Here is an 18,938-nt window from a genome sequence, read left to right on the forward strand (position 1 = left end):
TTTGGTCAGTTGAATTATTTTGGGTTTTCCCTCTCTGTTTTAACGCTTTTAGAGCAATATTTGGGCTGCTGTCAGCACTAGCTGCAAAGCAAAAAAAAAAAAACAAAACAAAAAAACCAAACTTCCCCCTCCCCCACCCCCCAAAAAACAAAAATATTGCAAACCAAGGGGGAGATCTTGGGTTTCAGAGAAGCAGAAATGCATCCATGTTCCATAACACTTCTGATGCCACCACCACCACCTCCTCCTCCTCCTCCTCTTCCTCCTTTTTGGTTTGGATTCCTTTCTAATTCAGGGCTTGGGGTGGTTTTTTTTCCATTCCCTTTAGCTAATCCAAGGAGTGGCACAGTTTCTGTGCTGCATGAGGGGTGGGGTTTGGGGGTGGGGTGTTTTTTGGGGGTTGGGTTTTTCTTCTTCTTCTTCCCTCTCCTTGGGGTTTGGTTGTTTTCCACCAGCAAGCCAGGTGGGTTGATGGCGTGGACCAGCCCCTGGCATGGACCAGCCCCTGGCGTGGACCAACCCCTGCCTTACCTTCTGCAATTAACCACAATTTTGCCACTCTCTCAGCAGTGTTGGCAGCTACAACCTCAGTGCAGTGGTTCTCAAAGTGGCACCTCCAAAAGAGATTTAGTCCTGGGGTTTGGGGTGGGGTTTTTTCCCCTTTTCTGTTTGTTTGGGGTTTTTTTTTTATGTTGGTTTTGGGTTTTTCCCCTTTTTTGGCCTCTTTGCTACCTGCAGGGTGTGTCAGGTGCTCCCCAAATCCCTGTAAAAAAGCTGCTGGGTTCAGCCAAGCTGCCACCAGCTCTTGGATAGATGAATGGGAATGAAGCCACCCTTTTGGGCATCTGAAATTCTTGAGAGTGAAGGTGGGGAGACACTGGAGCAGGTTGCCCGGAGAGGTTGTAGATGTCCCCTCCCTAGAGGTGTTCAAGGCCAGGCTGGATGAGGCCTTGAGCAGCCTGGGCTGGTGGGAGGTGTCCCTGCCCATGGCAGGGGTTTGGAGCTGCATGATCCTTAAGATCCCTTCCAGCCCAACCCCTTCCACGACTCTATGAGATCAGATGTTCTGTTGTGTTGCTGATAACACATCCAGAGGAATCTCTCCGCATCCATGGCTGATGTCATCAGGCTGCTGCCTGAGCAGGCAATCCCAATCCCAGCTGGTGTCCCTGCTTCTCCCCAAATGCCCTGGGATGAGGAGATGTCTCCATGGGAAAGGCTGAAGTGAAAGAGGCCCAGTCCAAGCCACTTTATGAATCTGGAGCAGTCCAGCAGCTATGTCTTGGGCAAAGAGAGAGAGAGAGGGGGGCTGAGAAGTGTAGAGTAGATTTTTCAAGGGAAAAAGCAGCAGGAGGTGCAAGGAATGAAACAGAGGAAGAGCCACGACTGCAAGTGCCAAATTCTATAGGAGCACCTCTTGTTTGGTTGGAAGGAAGCCACATCTGGGATGTGCCTTTTGTTTTTTCTCCTGAGGTGTGGGGGGGAAAAAACAAAACCCTTGAGAACCTCTGATCTAGGTTGGTAGTTTCTGAAGCTTCTCATTCATCCACGGAGTGGTAAAATCCTTCCTGATGCTTTAACAGCTACATTTCCAAAGCAACTCTCTTTTTTTCTTCCTCCCCCCCTTTTTAATTATTGTTCCAAGGGGGGGGGGAAAAAAAATCTTAGTCCCTACCTGGAAGCTGGGAGGAATAAGGGCTGGGAGGAAGTTGGCTTTGCAGCTTTTTGGGGGAGCAGGGAATCCAGAACAGGACCTTCTGGGAGGCTCAGAGGAGCAGCTTGGCTTTAACCTGCCGGCCCACAAATATTTGGGGGGTGGGGGGTGGGGGCAGCTCTTTTGATCCCTACAGCAGCACTCTTTTCTTCCTTTTTTTTTCCCTTTCCATAGGTAACTAAAACCCAACTAAACCACAATTAACCAGCTGGGTCTTTTTCAGTTTGCATGTCCAAAACCCAAGCTGTGAGGCAGGAACTTGCCCTAATCCCAAGGGATTTTAACCCGTTGCGATTTCCACCCTCCCTTGCCAATTTGATCCTTTATTGTATTCTTTTCCTTCTTTCCTGCTATTAAATTATGTGGAGGACTTTTTTTGAAACACAAGTTTTGGTTATCTGAAACCCCTGCTTGAACCCTTGGTCCACCCCTAATACTGTTCATCATCCTGTTTTGTGTCACAACACCCTGCTACCTTGATTCACTCTTCGTCGTTGGCTAGGTTTTGGATTTATTACTTTCGAGGACGAACAATCAGTGGACCAGGCTGTCAACATGCATTTTCACGACATCATGGGCAAAAAAGTGTGTAGTTGTAGTTTTATTTTACCTTAAGAAAGAACCAAGTCTTGGGCAACCACCAATTTCACTGGTGAGCCACCAAAAAAAAAAAACCCAACCCAAAACCCAACCAACAAACCACCCACGAAAGATCCGAGGTTCGATTAGGTGGGGAAAGAAAAGCCAAGTCCAAATTCGAGGCTTTATCCATGGAGGGTGGGGGAAAGGCTTTTGAGTTTGCTTAAATTGGGGGGGGAGGGGGGCAGGAAGCCCAGAGGGGAGAGCTCTTGGAAGCCTGAAAAGTCAGGGCTGTGGGCTGGTATGTTTTGGGTCAGGCCTTGTGTGTGTGTACGGACCTGGGGCGGGACGGGGAGGGGGGGGGGTTGCTCTGGTCGAGCAGAGCTCTGCCGACAACTACCCTGTTGTTGAGAGCACTGCTTGAGGGCCAGGGGGGTTGAAAAGCAAACAACAAACGAGTTGTCTTTTTAGCTGGTTGAATAAGGAAAAGAAAAGGCTGAATCCCAATGAAATCTGAGTTGTTCAAGGCTTGGTTTCAGATACCACTCCTTCAGATGTGTATTTGCTGCTCGAACCTAGACGTGTGGTGCCAGGCCACCAATCTTAACCACCATGCAAATAAGAGACTTCAAAAGAAATAGAGCATCATAAAAAAAAACCCAAAACCACCCTCAAACAAACAAACAAAAAAAAAGCAACAACAACCCAACATCCTGAAGGATTGGTTTTGACAAAAATTGGGTCACTTACTGTGAAAACTTTGATACAAACCCACCTACTCTATATAGTATTTAACCACAATGCAGTTAAGTGACCTCTGGTTGTTTCATCTTCATACTGTGTTGTCAGCAAATGGGTGTTTGATAAGGAGCTTGCTTTGATGTTGCTCAACAGGGAATGTGTTGGGGGGGGGGGGGGGGAGGGGGGGGGGGTGAAGAAAAGAATCCAACCCACAGAGCTGAAAAAGCAAAAGAAATTGTTGCAGGGCAGCCAAGTTTTCTACCAAAGGAAGGAGCTCGAAGGGAAAGGGAGAAGAGGAAATTGGGGGGGATGGAAAGTTCTTGCAGGTGTAGAGTAGGTCCCACAGGCAGTGTTGAAGCTGCTCCAGCTCAGTGGATGGATTTCAGGGGAACAGAAGAGCACTTTGACTTCCCTGGAATCCTTGCACTGTGTTGTTTTGTCATTGGCTTGGAAAGTTTTTCTACCTGCTGACAGTTGCTAAGCAGTCGTTTAGGGCCAGCTAGGGGATATGGTCTTGCCTGGCAGTGGAATTTTGGTTCATTCTGTCATGGCTAATGTTAGGAAGTTGGTGGTGGAGGGGTGAGCTGATTTTCCCTACTAGTGGAAGTGAAGGATGGGAAGAAAGGTGCTGGTGTAACCCAGAACACCAGGGCATGCTGTCAAACGCTGCTGTGCTCCTACTTGTGAGCAGAGGCGCTGCCAGCAGTCACTTGACACTGGTATGTGTGTGGACAGCCTTGGATCCATCCTACATCCTCTCAGCTTTCCCTTGGAACTGCCTTCAACTGACCCAAACCCCCTTCCCCAGGGAGGTGCTGTCACAAAGCACTGTGCTAGATAGACATGGGACTGAAGAAAGGTTCTGCTGTGATGGTTCTGGGAAAGGATGGAGAGCCCAGTGTGAGCCTTCAGCATGTCACCTCTTACACTGCTGCCTTTCAGTGCTCCTCACAGTTCTCCATTCTTTCCCCAACAATCCCAGCACCAAAATGAAATCAGCTATTTTTGCTCCCCCCCACCCCCCCTTCCCCTTTTTTTTCCCCTCCCATCCCCTTTCAATGGCACACACAGAGCAGGGACACACAGTCTGCTTGCAGCGAGAAGCCACAGAGATGCCTCATTGCTTGGTGCAGAGTTTTAACCTGGCCACTAAAACACCTTGCACAGGGTTGGCTTCTTTTAATGGTTGGGTTTTTTTTCCCCCCACTCTTTGCTTCAGTTCCAAACAGGCACTGAAAGATTAATGGAATTTTTTCCACCTAGATTAACAAGCTCCAGCTCTTTTTTTCCCCCCACCACCTCACCCTCTCCCCCTCTCCTTTTCATTGACTGGCAATGCCTGCTTTAAAAATGGTTATCCTTTTTTTGTGTGTGTCTCTTCTCTGGTAATTAAAAAGGTGCTGAAACCCAATCCATATGTTGTTGAAAAGGGGAAAGGGGAGAGGAGAGAGGGGGGGGGCAGGGGGAGGAAGCAAAAAAAAAAGAGGAAAAGAATTAAAATTGCAAGAAGGACTCTGCTTTTGTAAGCAATAACTGAATTCCCCCCAGGCAAATGTGTTAAGACTCATTAATTTGAGTCCTTTGAAAAAAATTCCCTGGGTTCCTCTCTGGCAGGGCCTTCAGCTGACAGAGATTTGGTTACTGTCATGTTTAATGTCCTTGGGGCATCTGCGGTGGGGTGAGGAGAGGGGGGTGGGGGGGAGCCAGGCTGGTGGAGAGGAGGGGAGCTTTGTCCTTGCCTGGTGCCTGCTTCCTGTTTGTTCTCTGACATGAATGGTTTTTAAGACATAGCAGGAAGAATTCTGAAGGCTTTTTTTTCACCACCACCCCCCCCCTCCCCTCCTCTTTGCCATACTACTCTGGGCCCCATTGATGCTTGAGAGTTCTTTTTCCTTTGTACTCTGGCAGCCATTAAAATTAATCATAAATGAGGAAGGGGGAGAGAGAGAGAGAGAAAGAGAGGAGGGTGTGCAACAACAACCCCCCCCAAAAAAGAAAGGAAAAAAGCTTTAATTCAGCATTAAGGAAGGCTGGGAGTCATTCAGTGAGAATTTTGAGAGGGGAGAGAGGTTTATGCTGACTGTGAGGCTCACAGGAAGTAGGTCAAAACGCGCTCGGAAAACACCGGGACGCTGGGCATGAAAACTTCAGCTGAGCACTGAAGGGCAGGGATGGGGAGAAGGAGAGCTTGGGGTGGGGGGGGGAGGCTTTGCCAGTGACTTAACACAGTATGAAGATTATTACTATTATTATTATTATTATTCCTATTACTATTATTTTTGGCTTCTTATTGACTCAACTGTCCCATTTGGTTTTCATTTTTATTTTATGACTTGCATGTTTGGTTTTTACTTCTTCTTTTATGTTGTTGTTGGGTTTGTTATTTCCCCCCCCCCCCCTTTTCTCTGTTGGTAGATGTTAAGATTTCTCTTTATCACATCCATTCCCTCTGACATTTGTTTTTGAGTTGAATAAAAGCGAATTAAACCACCACCCCCCCACCCTTCCCCCACCCCCCCAATAAGATAAAATAAACCAAATTGAGATTCTTTAAGCGTTAGCCTGGGGAAGGTAAGTTCTTTATCTTCCATTAGCCATTTAAATACAAACCTTTTTTTGTTTGTTTGTTTGTTTCTATCTATTTATTCTCTTTTGTTTGTTTAAAGTTAACCAAAACCAAGCAAACCAAACAAGCTTTTAAAAACAAAACAAAACAAAAAACAACACATTAAAATATCTCTTATATCAATACAACCAACAAAAATGTGTTTCTCAGGTATGAGCAGAGCTAAACCAAACAAACCAAAACAAACCCACCCCCCCTCCACCCCCTACCCACCCCGATTTTACACTCGGCTGGGGGTGGGTTTAAAAGGGGCTTGGACTTCCAAACTTGAAACACCACCACCCCCCCTCCTCCTCCTTTTCCCTCCCCTTCCCCCCCCCCCCCCCCCCCCCCCCCAAAAAAAAAAGGATGTTGGAATGATTTAAAGCATCAGTACCCTTTTTCAGAGCCAGCTCTTTGCTCTCCTCAACTGCTGCTCTTTGCTCCCGGTGGTTGGGTTTGGGTTGACGGCGAGCTCGCTTCCGACGGAGCAAAGCGTCCCTTCTCATTCCTCCTTCCACTGTTCAAAAAAGGAGTCTGGCAGCTGAGTTTGGAGAGGGGTTTTGGTGGTTTTTCTTTTGTTTTGGGGTCTTTTTTTTGTTTTGAAGTGAAGAGCTGTTGTAAGAGGGTGCTGCTGCTTTAAAGATGGGGCAACCAAAAAACCCAACCCCAAGGACGCCACGGTGCCGTACTCGGATCCGGAAGCCGTTTGTTAGGGTGTCTTGGAGGGGGTTTTTGTTTTGTGGGGGTGGGTTTTTTTTGGTGGGGTGTTGGGTTTTTTTTGGGGGGGTGGGGGTTGGGGGTGGGTTTTTTTTTTGGCCCTTGAAATAACCTCAACAGTAGGAGCTCGGTGGCATCTTACACCGGCAGAGAGATTGTACCTGAGAAACATTGCCGATTAAGTTTTAATTAAGTATTTTAGACCTAAGTCATAAGATGCTAAGTGTAGTCCTTTTTTTAAGTGTTTTAATTAAGGGTGTGTGTGAGAAGAAGGGGGAAAGGGGGGTGCAGCCACCTGGCCCATCTCTCCTAAATGCTGACTCTGTTTCTTTAGGTGGAGGTGAAACGAGCAGAACCCCGGGATAGCAAAAGCCAAACTCCAGGGCCGCCCGGCGCCAGCCAGTGGGGAAGCAGGATCATGCCAAGTGCTGCCAATGGCTGGGCAGGCCAGCCCCCTCCGACCTGGCAGCAGGGATACGGCCCTCAAGGTACTGCTTTGGGTATTTCAGTGGCTGGCACGAGGGTCCTGCCTCTATAGCTGGTTGGGAATTGCCCAGGGAGGTTGCGGCTGCCTCCTCCCCGGAGGTGTTCGAGGCTGGGCTGGATGAGGCCCTGAGCAACCTGGGCTGGTGGGGGAGGTGTCCCTGCCCGTGGCAGGGGGTTGGAACTGGGTGATCTTTAAGGTCTCTTCCAACCCATTCTAGGATTCTGTGAATTTGAGGTTTGGACAAGGGATTGTGTTCACAGGTGGATCAGAGCTCAGGTTGCCCAGGGAGGTGGTGGAAGCCTCATCCCTCGGGGTGTTTGCAGCCAGGCTGGATGTGGCTCTGAGCAACCTGATCCGGTGTGAGGTGTCCCTGCCCGTGGCAGTGGGGTTGGAACTGGCTGATCCTTGAGGTCCCTTCCCAGCCCTAACAGTTCTGTGATTCTTGCTCTGCTGGATTCCTGAGAGCAGAGCTCAAACTCCACACATGGAGCCCTGGGGCTGTTGAGCCTGGAGCAGCCTGAGCGGGGATCTTACTGATGTTTGTAAATATCTGATGGGTGGGGGGTAAGGGGCCAGGCTCTTTTCAGTGCTTCCTGTGATAGGACAAGAGGCAGTGGATACAAACTGGAACCCAGGAGGTTCCATCTGAACAGGTGGAGAAACTTCTTTGGTGTGAGGGTGCTGGAGGCCTGGAGCAGGCTGCCCAGAGAGGTTGTGGAGTCTCCTTCACTGGAGGCTTTCAGGCCCCATCTGGATGCCTTCCTGTGTGACCTGCTCTGGGTGTCTTTCCTTTCTCTGGCAGGTGGGTTGGGCTTGATCTCCAGAGGTCCCTTCCAACCCTTACCATTCTATGTGTCTCCTTCCCAGCTCTGCTGAGATGGTTCCTTGACCTCTTCTTCCACAAACTACTCCTAGGGCAGAATTCAGCAGGTTGTGCCAAGCCTGTATCCCAGGCACTGCTTCACTGTTGGGTTCTGCCTCTTCCCAAACATCATCCCAATGGATTTGGGGAATGCCAGGAAGGCATTGGGGAAGCTGTCAACTGCTCAAGCTGTGACTTCAGCTGTGGGCTTGTGGCCTGTTTGACACCCTGATGAAAAATCTTGTTGAAATATGGCTTTTCAAGGCTGAGGCAGTTTGAGAGGAAGCCATAAGTAAGATTTGCAAGCAATGAGAGAAAAACAGATGGCCTTGTCTTGAGGTTTTATTGCTTCATGTAGCCTGGCAAAATAACAAGCAGCTCTGGGGCAAGCAGTGGTGCAGGAGACCATTTGAGACCATTTACTGCATAGCATTTTCTTGATGTAGCTTGAACCCTTCAGGGCTGGCAGCAGCAGCCATGTGTTTTGGGTTTGATGGCTGTAACCAGCTCCCTCCTCAAAGATCCAGAAGGACAGGATAAATGCTCTGAGTTCATCCAAAGCTGATTTTGATAACCTGGGGGAGAAGCAGGGGGATAGAATTGAGTTGCATTTGACGGAAGAGAGCTTGCTTGCTCTGAGAGGTGATAGAGTGGGACCCTCAGTAAGTTCACTCATGATAGAAGACTGGGGAGGGGTGGCTGACAGCTCTTGAGGCTGTGCTGCCATCCAGTGAGACCTGGACAGGCTGCAGAGCTGAGCAAAAGGGAACCTCATGAAGTTCAGTAAGGGCAGAGTTCTGCAGCTGGGGAGGAACAACACCAGGCACTGGTACAGACTAGAGGTCATCCTGCTGCAAAGCAGCCTTATGGAGAAAGACCTCAGAGTCCTGGTGGACAGCAAGTTATCCATGGGACACCATGGGGCCAAGGGGATCTGGGGTGCATCAAGAAAAGTGTGGCCAGCTGGTCTAGGGAGGTGGTTCTCCCCCTCTGCTCTGCCCTGGTGAGACCACACCTGCAATACTCTGGCCAGGTTTGGGCTCCCTAGATCAAGGGATGTGCTGGAGAAGAGTCCAAGAGAGCCTATGAGGATGATGAAGGGACTGGAACAGCTCTGCTGTGAAGAGAGACTGAGAGACCTGGGGCTGTTCAGCCTGGAGAGGAGAAGGCTGAGAGGGGATAGTAGGAATGTTTGTAACTGTCTGAGGCAGGGGTGGCAAGGTGAAGGTGCCAGGCTCTGTGGTGGTACCCAGTGATAGGACAAGTGGTGATGGATACAAACTGGAAGCCAGGAAATTCCACCTCAGCATGAGGAGAAACTTCCTTGGTGTGAGGGGGCAGGAGGCCTGGAGCAGGCTGCCCAGAGAGGTGGTGGAGTCTCCTTTCTCTGGAGCCTTTCAAGCCCTCATCTGGATGTGTTCCTGGGTGACCTGCCCTGGGTGACCCTGCTTTGGCAGTGGGGTTGGACTGGATGATCTCCAGAGATTCTGATGCCATGAGAAATTCCCACCTGGGGAGGGGCTAGGGAGGGGGGAAGTGTCACTGCTCCATCCACTGCTCCAAGAGCTGGTACCTCGGTGGAGGGCTGGTTGCTTTCCCCATGGTGCTTATTAAGCTGAAAAGCTGCAGCTGAGGCTTTGAGCTTCTGCACAGATGTGCAAATCTGCTGCTGTGCAAATGGAGAAGGCAGATTATTGTCAGTGGGGTTATTTGGAGAGAGAATGATACCTGATCTGCTGGGAAGATTAAACCTGAAGCACAGATGCATTTGTCTTTTCATCTTAATGCTGCAGCCAGGGCAGATGATGATGTTTTTATGCTTCAGAAACTTAGGAAATCACTAGGATGAAGCTGGCAGTGCATGGAAAAAAAGACAAACACCACCACCACCAAAACCACTTTGGATGTGTCCTCTGACTCTCAGGGTTGTTGCTCTTTGTCCTGGTGTCCTGCACTTGGTGTGCTCACAGCACTTGAAAGCTCCAGCTGAGTGCAGTTTGGGGACTGCTGTCTCTCTTCTCCTTAATTTGCTAAATGATCCAGAGCAGTCTCTCCAGAATTGCACATTCTGAGAGGAATCCATTTCTTGGCCCAGAAAAACAGATGTGGAAGGGACACTGGGAGGATAGCCAGGGCCTAAAGCACTGATGGGGGAGGGTGGCAGTTTAAGGGCAATAGAGGATCTGTCCAGCTCTGAACCAGGACAGAGTGAGAGGGAATGGATTGAAGCAGAAGGAGGGGAGATTGAGACTGGAGGTTAGGAAGAAATTCTTGACACTGGAACAGGTTGGCCAGGGAGTGAGGACAGAGCATTGTCCCAGTGTCCCGAAGGGGGAGACCCTTAGTGACTGGCTGGGGTGCTTGGTTTAGTTGATAGTGTTGGATGGTAGGTTGGACTCACTGATCTCAAAGGTCTCTTCCAACCTGGTTAATTCTATTCTACTATATGCTGTACTAGTCCTGGTACAGTCCAGTACCTGAAAGGGCTCCAGGAGAGCTAGGGAGGAGCATTTGTCAAGGGCTGGGTGTGCCAGGACAAGAGACAATGGCTTTGAGCTGGGAGAGGAGAGATTGAGGCTGGAGAGGAGGAAGGAATTCTTCAGAGTGAGGGTAGGGAGGGAGACACTGGAGCAGGTTGCCCAGGGAGGCTGTGGTTGTCCCTTCTTGGGGGTGTTGAAGGCCAGGCTGGATGAGGCCCTGAGCAGCCTGGGCTGGTGGGAGGTGTCCCTGCCCATGGCAGGAGAGTTGGAACTGGATGATCTTGAAGGTCCCTTCCAAGCCATTCCATGAACCTGCTTTCTTGCCAGCCCTCCTGCTTCACTCCAGAGCTGCAGAGTATAAATCACTTTTCTTTCTTGATGTGTTCTGTTTTAGGGATGTGGGTGCCAGCTGGACAGGCAATTGGTAAGTACATCCCAGGGACTGTTCTACAAGCAAAATCCTCCTGAGGGGAGGGGGCAGTTCCTTGAAGAGCTGGCAGGAGCTTTGTTAGGGTTTCTGTGGCATTTAACCTCCAGTTTTAAAGCAAGCTTGGTTGAATTTTTGTCCTGAATGAGGCAGGGGGAGAAGCTGATGTGTTCTTAACCACCCAGTGATGGGAGCTGACACACATCCTGCTGCTGGCAGCCACCCTCATTTGTTATCTCCAGGAATTACATTCTCAGCTGCAATTATTTACAGCAGGGATAGTGGGAGGACAAATATTTCCCAAAGTAAGAATTCATAGAAGGCTGAGGTTGTGGCTGGAATCTCTCAGCCAGCTTTGCCCCATCTAGAGGATGCTGACTTAAGCAGCAGCTTCTCATTTTTAAGCTGTGTTTAGTTTCTGATTTGTGATTGGCTTTTTTCCCCCCTCCTCTCTTCTTTTCCTAGGTGGATATGGACCACCTCCCCCAGGAAGAGGAGCTCCTCCACCACCACCACCATTTACCTCATACATAGTCTCTACGCCTCCTGGAGGGTTCCCACCTCCACAAGGATTTCCACAGGGCTATGGCACCCCTCCACCATTTAGTAAGTGACCTGCAGGGGCTTGAGTACAGCCCCATCACACCTCTCACTAACTCAGCTTTTCCTCATCTTCCCCTGGACTTGGGAGTTGGAACAGGTTGCAGAGAGAAGAGCAGATTTAGAGTGGATGTCAGGAGCAAGCTCTTTGCTGTGAGGGCGGTAAGACACTGCAACAGGTTGCCCAGGGAGGTAGCTGAGGCCACATCCTTGGAGATACTCAAGATCAGGCTTGTCAGGGCTGTGAGCAACCTGAGCTAGTTGAGGATGTCCCTGCTGACTGCAGTGGGGTTGGACTGGATGTCCTTTGGAGGTCCCTCCCAACCATTCTGTGATCTACCCTTAGATGTTTTACCTAGATGACTTTAGGTAGTTAATTATAGCTCCTCACAGCTATTCTTGTCTGTCAGCTGGGTTATTATTCTCTGGGGTGCAGCAGCCTTTTGTGTGCTCTGCCTTAAATCCCTGTGGCTAAAGGAATTCAGATGGATTGTGGATCCCTGTTTATGACATCTGAGGGAAAAGTGAAGAGATTTACTGCCTGCTGACTCGGGCTAGACACAGGCTGGGATTTGCAGAGAGGCTTAAGGAATTAAGGCCACAACTGGCATTGGAAATGTAAATAGGGATTTTGGCACCTACCTCCCCCCCAGGCCACCATTTGAACAGCCTGGTTTAAAAGAGAGGGCAGTAAGTAGCCCCCAGGTACCTGGAGATACTGCTGCTGCTGCTACAGGGAAGATCTTGGTGTGGGATATCTTTTGGTTTTCTGTTGTTCTGTTTTAATCCTAAGACCTTCAGTAACAGAGCTGCTTCCCTGGGGCTCTTGTGTGTGCACACAGAGCTTGGGTCCTAGCTGGGTTTTTGTCCCTCTCTCTTTGCTGGTTGCTGATGGTGGCTGCAGCCTTCCTTTGGGGTGAGATCTGCTCTGGTGAGACCCCACCTTGAATGCTGTGGCCAGTTCTGGTGTCCCCAGCATAAGGAGGACACAGAGCTGTTGGAGCAAACCCAGAGGAGACCACAAAGATGATCCAAGGGCTGGAGCAGTTCTGCTGTGAGGACAGGCTGAGGGAGCTGGGGGTGTTCAGCCTGGAGAAGAGAAGACTCCAGGGGCATCTCAGAGCTTCCTTCCAATCCCTGAAGGGGTCCTACAGGAAGGCTGCAGAGGGACTTTTCCTGAGGGTGTCTAGAGACAGGCCAAGGGGGCTTGGTTTGAAGCTGAGGGGGAGCAGGGTTAGACTGGAGCTGAGCAAGAAGTTCTGCAGTATGAGGGTGGTGAGACTGGAATAGGCTGCCCAGGGAGGTTGTGGATTGCCTTCTCCCTGGAGCTGTTCAAGGCCTTGAGTCTAGCTGGGAGGTTTCCCTGCCCATGGCAGGAGGGTTTGGAGTAGATGATCTCTGAGGTTCCTTCCAACTTCAACCACTCTGTGATGTGTCATCTTCAGGCTAGGTTGTTGGGGTCCTTTAGCCCCTTTAGTGCAGGAGTGAGTTGCAGTTTATTTCTTTTTCTCAAGCACTTCTGAAGGCAGCAGGACAGCCTCCCCCTGTCTTCTCATGCCTTGTGCTTTCTTCCTGTTTCAGGTTTTGGTTATGGTGCTCCACCTCCTCCACCTGACCAGTTTGCCCCCCCTGGAGTACCTCCTCCACCTGCCACTCCAGGGGCAACGCCACTAGCTTTCCCACCACCACCACCACCATCTCAGGCAACTCAGGACATGAGCAAACCCCCAACTGCTCAGCCAGAATTCCCTTATAGTCAGTTTGGTAAGTAAGTGCATATCAAATAAACTCAGCTTAAGCTGTTTGGGGCTTTTTTTTTTCTCCTCTCCTCCTCTTCCTGCTTTTTTCTGTTATCCTGGGGTAGAAAGTCAGTGTTCAGAACAGTCCAGCTCTGAGCCATCCTAAAATCACTCAGGATTCTAGCCAGAGGGGATGCCTTTGCTCAACTCTAAACCACTGCTTGTGTGCTGTGAAATAGCCTTCAGAGACTTGAGCACTTAGGTGCTGGTTTTGCACTCTCCCTCCATCTGTGGACAAACATTTTTGTCTCCCAAAGCTTGCAGTCAACTTTTGATTGAAAATGAGACTTCCAAGAGGTGAGCAGTGCAGGGTGTAAGGAACCAAGCTGCCTGCCTTTTCCTCCCCTTCCCTTCTTCCTCTCCTGTCTTCTAGCTCTGTCAGAGAGGTGTGTAGAGAGAGATGGTGCTGTATGGATAGCTCTGGAGCAGAGAGGTGGATGCAGCAAGTTTGGAGGCAGGCAAAAAGAGCACTGCAAGAGAAAACAGCCAACCCCTGAACTTCTAGGACAAGTGTTTGTGCTCCTGAGTGTAAAACCCCTGCTCTTCCTCCCTGCAGGAGCCAAGAGGGGATTCTCACCTTGGCCTTCCACTCAGTCCAGCTTTGGAGCTCCAAAGAGCTCTTTGTGGCCTACTGCTGGTTTGGTTTTTGGGTGGTTCTGGGTTTTTTTCTCCTTGTGGGATTATAATTGGTCCTTTTGGTGGTGGTTGTGGGTTTTTTTAACCTCTGAGGTGAACTTTTGGCCACTTCCAAGGAATCAGACACCACCACCACCACCACCAGGCATGGAGAACTTGTTCACAAGTTGTTGGTGCCTGTCTGCTTCCTTGGGAAGTGCCTGCAGAAGCTGTTGTGAAATGAAAAGCTTCAGCAGGATGATTTCAAGTAGGGGAGCTGCTCCCCAGTTCCAAGCATGGAAATCAGCCTCTGAAGGAAGCTGAACCTTTCAGATGTGTGCTCACAAGGCAAGCAGCTTCTCCTGCTGATGAATCTGGAATGCTTTTCCATTTCTTTGTTGGCTTTCACAGGCAGCTTTGCCCTTGTGACTCCAGAGGAAGGTTTAGTTTGGGGGTTTTTTTCTTGTCTTGCCCCTTTGCAGGCTCCTTTGGAAGCAGGGTGGGGTGGACCCTGGTAAATAAAACCTGAACCCTGCACAAGCATTTTTATGTATTTTTCTTCCCTCCCTTCAGTGGGGATCTGTTGGAATCTAGTTTCCAAAGCTCTGGGGAGGAGGATTCCAGAGTGATTGGGCTGTGTGGTGCCACTTTTGCCTCTTTGGTGCATTTTAGGAAGCCTTTTTGCCAGTGAAATACTTTTGGGGTGTCCCTGCTTTGTAGCAGGGGGTTGGAACTCCGATGATCTTTAAGGTCTCTTCCAACCCAACCCATTCTATGATTCTCAGTCTCTGAAGCTGGGGAGGGAGGAAGGGGAGGAAGAGGTGTGCCTTTGGAGGAGGAAGGCTTGGAAGGTTTAAGGCACAACTGCAGTCAGTCTCACCTCGAGAGTGCTTTTGCAGCCTGAAAGCTGCTCCGAGTGCAAGCGCTACCAGGGATTAGAGGTATTTGCCACGCTCCAGAGGTCACAAAGCTGTGTGTAATATCTTGTAAACTTTCTAAGAGCTTCAGCACTTGGTGTTGATCACAACTGAGCCAGCAGCACTGCTGTCCAGTGGGGGCAGAGCTGGCTTGGATCTGCATGAATTTACATAAGTGGGCTTTAAAGAGGCACTGAGTTCTCGGTTGTCACCCTGGCTCCACCAGCACCTTAAATGCTGCTCTCGTTTCCAGCCAGGCTGAGAAGTGTAAAAGAGAAATAAACTAAATGAAGCAATTTAAAGGTGGGTGATGCCTCCCTCACCCTGAACAATTATCTCTGCACAGGGCTCTCTGGGGGTTCGTCACCCTGCTCTCCTCATTTCTTACTAGGGCTGGGTTCCTATTCTCAAGACCCTTCAGGCTACGCGCCAATACTTTGTTTACACTCTTATGGTCAGGCTGAGCAGTGAGAAGCCTTAGGTAGGTGGTGCCTCTTTACAACCAATCCTTGCTATATCTGCCTTGGGGAACATTAATTTGTGTTTCTTGCAGGGTCTTTTGTTTGTTTGGGGTTTTTTTTGTTGTTGTTGTGGTGGTTGTTGTTTTGAAGAGGGTGGGGGTGGACCGACGTGGCTCAAATGTTGATCCGTGGTGAGCGAGGGGCAGCACAGCTCTCGGTGTTCCTCAGCTGGCTGAAGTGAAAACTCACCACTGAAGGACAAATGACACTGCTGGCCCTGCTGAGGTTTTATACCCTGTTGGGATCACCAAAAAAAAAGGCGCTCAGGACACTACGAACCCTTCCTGGTGGGCACAGCCCCTCGGTGTCGGTGCCAAGCCGAGAGCTGCGGCCGGAGTTGAGCGAGCAAAGGACGGGGGGAAGAAGCCAACACATGGAAAATGTCTGGCTGCTCAGGTTTCCTTCGTGATAAACGAGCTGAGAAGTGTGGTTTCCACCCCAGGATGCTGAAACCCTGCAGTGTGCAGTGAGAATAACTGCATTTTTTTCACCTCCTTCTCTGCTCAGAGCCTCACCCCTTGGCAAACAATCACTTTGTGGTTTGGGTTGCCTGCTTATCTCTGCTGGAGAAGAAAAAAAATGATGGGATTAGCATTTTGAGCTAATAAAGGCTTGTGATAGATGTGTTTTAATGCTCATTAGTGGCAGCAAGTCCTGAGAGACAAGCAGAGCTTGAAATTGAAATGCTGGAGATATGCTAAGAGACTTTGTTTTGGATTAAGAGAGTTTAAACCTGCTTTAAGCCTGCAGAGAGAAACAGGACTGCAGCAATGTCCTTAGGAATTTGGGGTTCTTCATTCATCCTTCAGAGCAGAGCCTTCTGCTGGTGGCACTGTAAGGATTAGGAGCTGTATTTAATTGTGGGCACTTCCTCAACCTTCTCAATATCAGCTCTGGCAGCAAGAATTTAGCAAGTCTTTTGTCTTCACCCTTTCTCCTTGTCTCAAAACTCTGCTCACTCTGAACCTATCTTGCCCCTGGTCCTTGGTGTGGACTAGCTGCCAAGCAAAGCAGGCAAAGGGCAGCGTGGCAGGAGGGAGGGAGAAGTGCTCAGCTCCTCAAGAGTGAGGAGGAACAAGATAAATGTTAACTTGGGTAAACTCCAGCTGAAGCACAACACCCAGCCAGGCCTAAATTCTGGGGTCTCCAACACAAGAAGGACATGGTTCAGAGGAGGCCACAAAGATGATCAGAGGGCTGGAGAACCTCCCCTGTGGGGACAGGCTGGGAGAGGTGGGGCTGTTCAGCCTGGAGAAGGCTCCGGGGAGACCTTAGAGCAGCCTTCCAGTACCTGAAGGGGCTCCAGGAGAGCTGGGGAGAGATTTTTGACAAGGGCTGGGAGTGCCAGGATGAGGGACAGCAGCTTTGAGCTGGGAGAGGGGAGATTGAGTCTGGAGATGAGGAAGAAGTTCTCAGTGAGGGTAGGGGAGACACAAACAGTTTGCCCCAGGAGGTTGTGGCTGCCCCCTCCCTGGAGGTGTTCAAGGCCTGGTTGGATGAGGCCTTGAGCAGCCTGGGCTAGTGGAAGGTGTCCCTGCCCATGGCAGGGGGTTGGAACTGGCTGATCTTGAAGGTCCCTTCCAACCCAACCCATTCTATGAACCTGGGCAGCTGGGTCAGGAGGGATGTGGGTCAGGAGGATGTGGGGTCTCACACTGACTGCTGCTGCTCCTTGGCTGGGTCAGCAGCATTGGCCACCTGCTGCAGGAGCTCTGGGTGTTGGAACAGAGCCTTGTGTTGTGAGCTTGCAGCAACCACTTCACCTGCCCACACGGGCAGCCTGGGGAAGGATCTTCATCCTTTGGAGCAAGGAATCTGTCCTAGAGGATATCATGGTGCAGTGGTCACAACCTGCTGGGTTCTGCCTGGCCAACTTTGCCCCCTGAGGTTTTAATTTGCATTGTTGGGAGTTGAACAGCCCTTGAAAGAGGGAGGCAGGTTGGTTAGTTGAATATTTCTGCTCTTTGGAAGTGGGGGGGGCTGAGGGTTGTCTTCTCCAGCCTGTCTTTGCAGCAAAGCAAGCTGCCGGCTGCCCAGGGAAGATGCTGAAGCTGCCTGAGCTCCACGCTAAAGGAGCTGCTGGGACAACTCAGAGAAAACTTCCTCACTACATCTTCATCTCTGCTGAGCCTGACAGGACCAGTTTGCAGCCAGTCAAAACCAAACCAACCAACCCACCCAACCCAAGAGAGAAAAAACCCCACTCAGAACAAGCTGACAGCAAAACCTGCCAGGCCAAGGCCACCTCAGGGTTTCAGGCAGCCTAAATGCGACGGCTGAAGTGCCAGCCCGGGTTGGGGGTTACCTCAGAAGTCATTTCTGCTGTTTCTGCCCACTTCAGTTCTGCTTTTGTTTTTTTTTTTTTCTTTGTGTGTCCATTTCTACTCTAAAAAAGGTCAAGAACTGCCAAGAACTGCGAGCAGCAGCTGCCCAGCCCAGGTGTTGGCCACGCATGGAGGGAGGGAGAGGTGGCAGCTTATGGCTTTGCACCGCTGTGATGCTCAGGAGCTGACTCTGCCTTTTCCTCGCTCTTCCCTCCCCAGGGTATGGACAAGACTTGAGTGGTTTTGGACAAGGTTTCTCTGATCCCAGCCAGCAACCCCCTCCTTACGGAGGGCCCTCGGTGCAGCCATCCAGCGGCCCCCCGGCCGGCGGCAGTGGGTTTGGACGAGGACAGAACCATAACGTGCAAGGATTTCACCCCTACAGGCGCTAGCCTGGGGCTGGCAATCAGGGAATTCTGTCCACAGGGATGTCTGGCACCAGCCCAACCCAGGAATCCCAGACTTCTGAACTTGTGACAATCACATACTTGATGGAAGAAAAACAACCAACCAACCAACCCCTAACAACCTTTTGTTGTTTTGCTTTTGGGTTTTTATTTTTTTCCCCTCCTTTTTGGTTTTGGTTTTCCTTTTGGGTTGGGGTTTGGTTTTTTTTGGGGGGGGAAGGGTGGGGGTGGGGGTTTGATTTGGGGTGGTGGGGGAGGGAGAGGGTGGGAGAGAAAGGCAGCTCCTGGAGGGAGAGCTGGGGGGGGGTGGTTTGGACTGCAGTTGTTTATTTTTCAATTGAGTCTTTCCTCTCTTTTATTTTTCCCCCCCTCTAACCCTTCAGCACAAATAAAGAAACAAATGTCACTGGTTCAAGCTACAGGGTTTTAAAAATGTCTTCAGCTTTAATTCAGAGCTTCAGGTTTCTCTTCTTTTGGTTTCTTGTTTTTTCCTCCCCTTTTATGGCTTTTATTTTTTCCCCTTTATTATTTTTTTTCCCCTGTCTTTCCCCCCTGCCTCTATTTGCTCTTCTTTCCCCCCTGCCTCTATTTGCTCTTCTTTCCCCCCTGCCTCTATTTGCTCTTCTTTCCCCCCTGCCTCTATTTGCTCTTCTTTCCCCCCTGCCTCTATTTGCTCTTCTTTCCCCCCTGCCTCTATTTGCTCTTCTTTCCCCCCTGCCTCTATTTGCTCTTCTTTCCCCCCTGCCTCTATTTGCTCTTCTTTCCCCCCTGCCTTTATAGTTTCTGTTTTATACTTTTTTTACCCCCCCCCCTTCCATTTTTATTTTATTATGGGTTTTTTCCTTTTTTTTTTTAATTGTTATTTATTTCTTATTATTTTCCTCTATCAGGGGTTTTCTTTTTTTCCCTGCTTGTGGTGTTGTGGTTTCTTTTTCCCCCTCCATTCTTCTGCTTGTTTTATTTTGTTTTAATTTCTGGGCTTTCTTCCTTTATTCCCCCCTCCCCTTTTCTTTTTTTTTCTTTTTCTTTTTTTTTCTTTTTCTTTTTTCCTTTTTTTTTCTTTTTTTTTTTCTTTTTTTTTTTCTTTTTTTCTCTTTTTCTTTTTTTTTTTTTCTTTTTTTCTCTTTTTCTTTTTCTTTT

The 18,938-nt window shown here is 49.6% G+C and overlaps 1 protein-coding gene across 4 annotated transcripts in view; it reads left to right on the plus strand.

The window, feature by feature from the left end:
- The window catches only part of DAZAP1 (DAZ associated protein 1), a 36,184-nt gene extending 18,176 nt beyond the window's left edge, over nt 1-18,008 (plus strand). Inside the window, exons 7-13 of one of the 4 annotated variants that reach the window (XM_068156279.1) lie at nt 2,217-2,299; nt 6,694-6,847; nt 10,583-10,612; nt 11,081-11,221; nt 12,797-12,979; nt 14,893-15,027; nt 17,611-17,698. In XM_068156279.1, coding sequence (XP_068012380.1) covers nt 2,217-2,299; nt 6,694-6,847; nt 10,583-10,612; nt 11,081-11,221; nt 12,797-12,979; nt 14,893-15,017 — 716 coding nt within the window. In that variant the 3' untranslated portion in view covers nt 15,018-15,027; nt 17,611-17,698. Of the gene's footprint in view, nt 1-2,216; nt 2,300-6,693; nt 6,848-10,582; nt 10,613-11,080; nt 11,222-12,796; nt 12,980-14,892; nt 15,028-17,610 lie in introns of all 4 variants that reach the window. The other 3 variants (XM_068156280.1, XM_068156278.1, XM_068156282.1) reach the window with 3 other exon arrangements.
- Nucleotides 18,009-18,938: the final 930 nt, after the last annotated feature.

The sequence above is a fragment of the Melanerpes formicivorus genome, unplaced genomic scaffold, assembly GCF_026170545.1.
Source record: "Melanerpes formicivorus ecotype bairdi unplaced genomic scaffold, bMelFor1.0.p_v2 SCAF_34, whole genome shotgun sequence".
Taxonomy (NCBI): domain Eukaryota; kingdom Metazoa; phylum Chordata; class Aves; order Piciformes; family Picidae; genus Melanerpes; species Melanerpes formicivorus.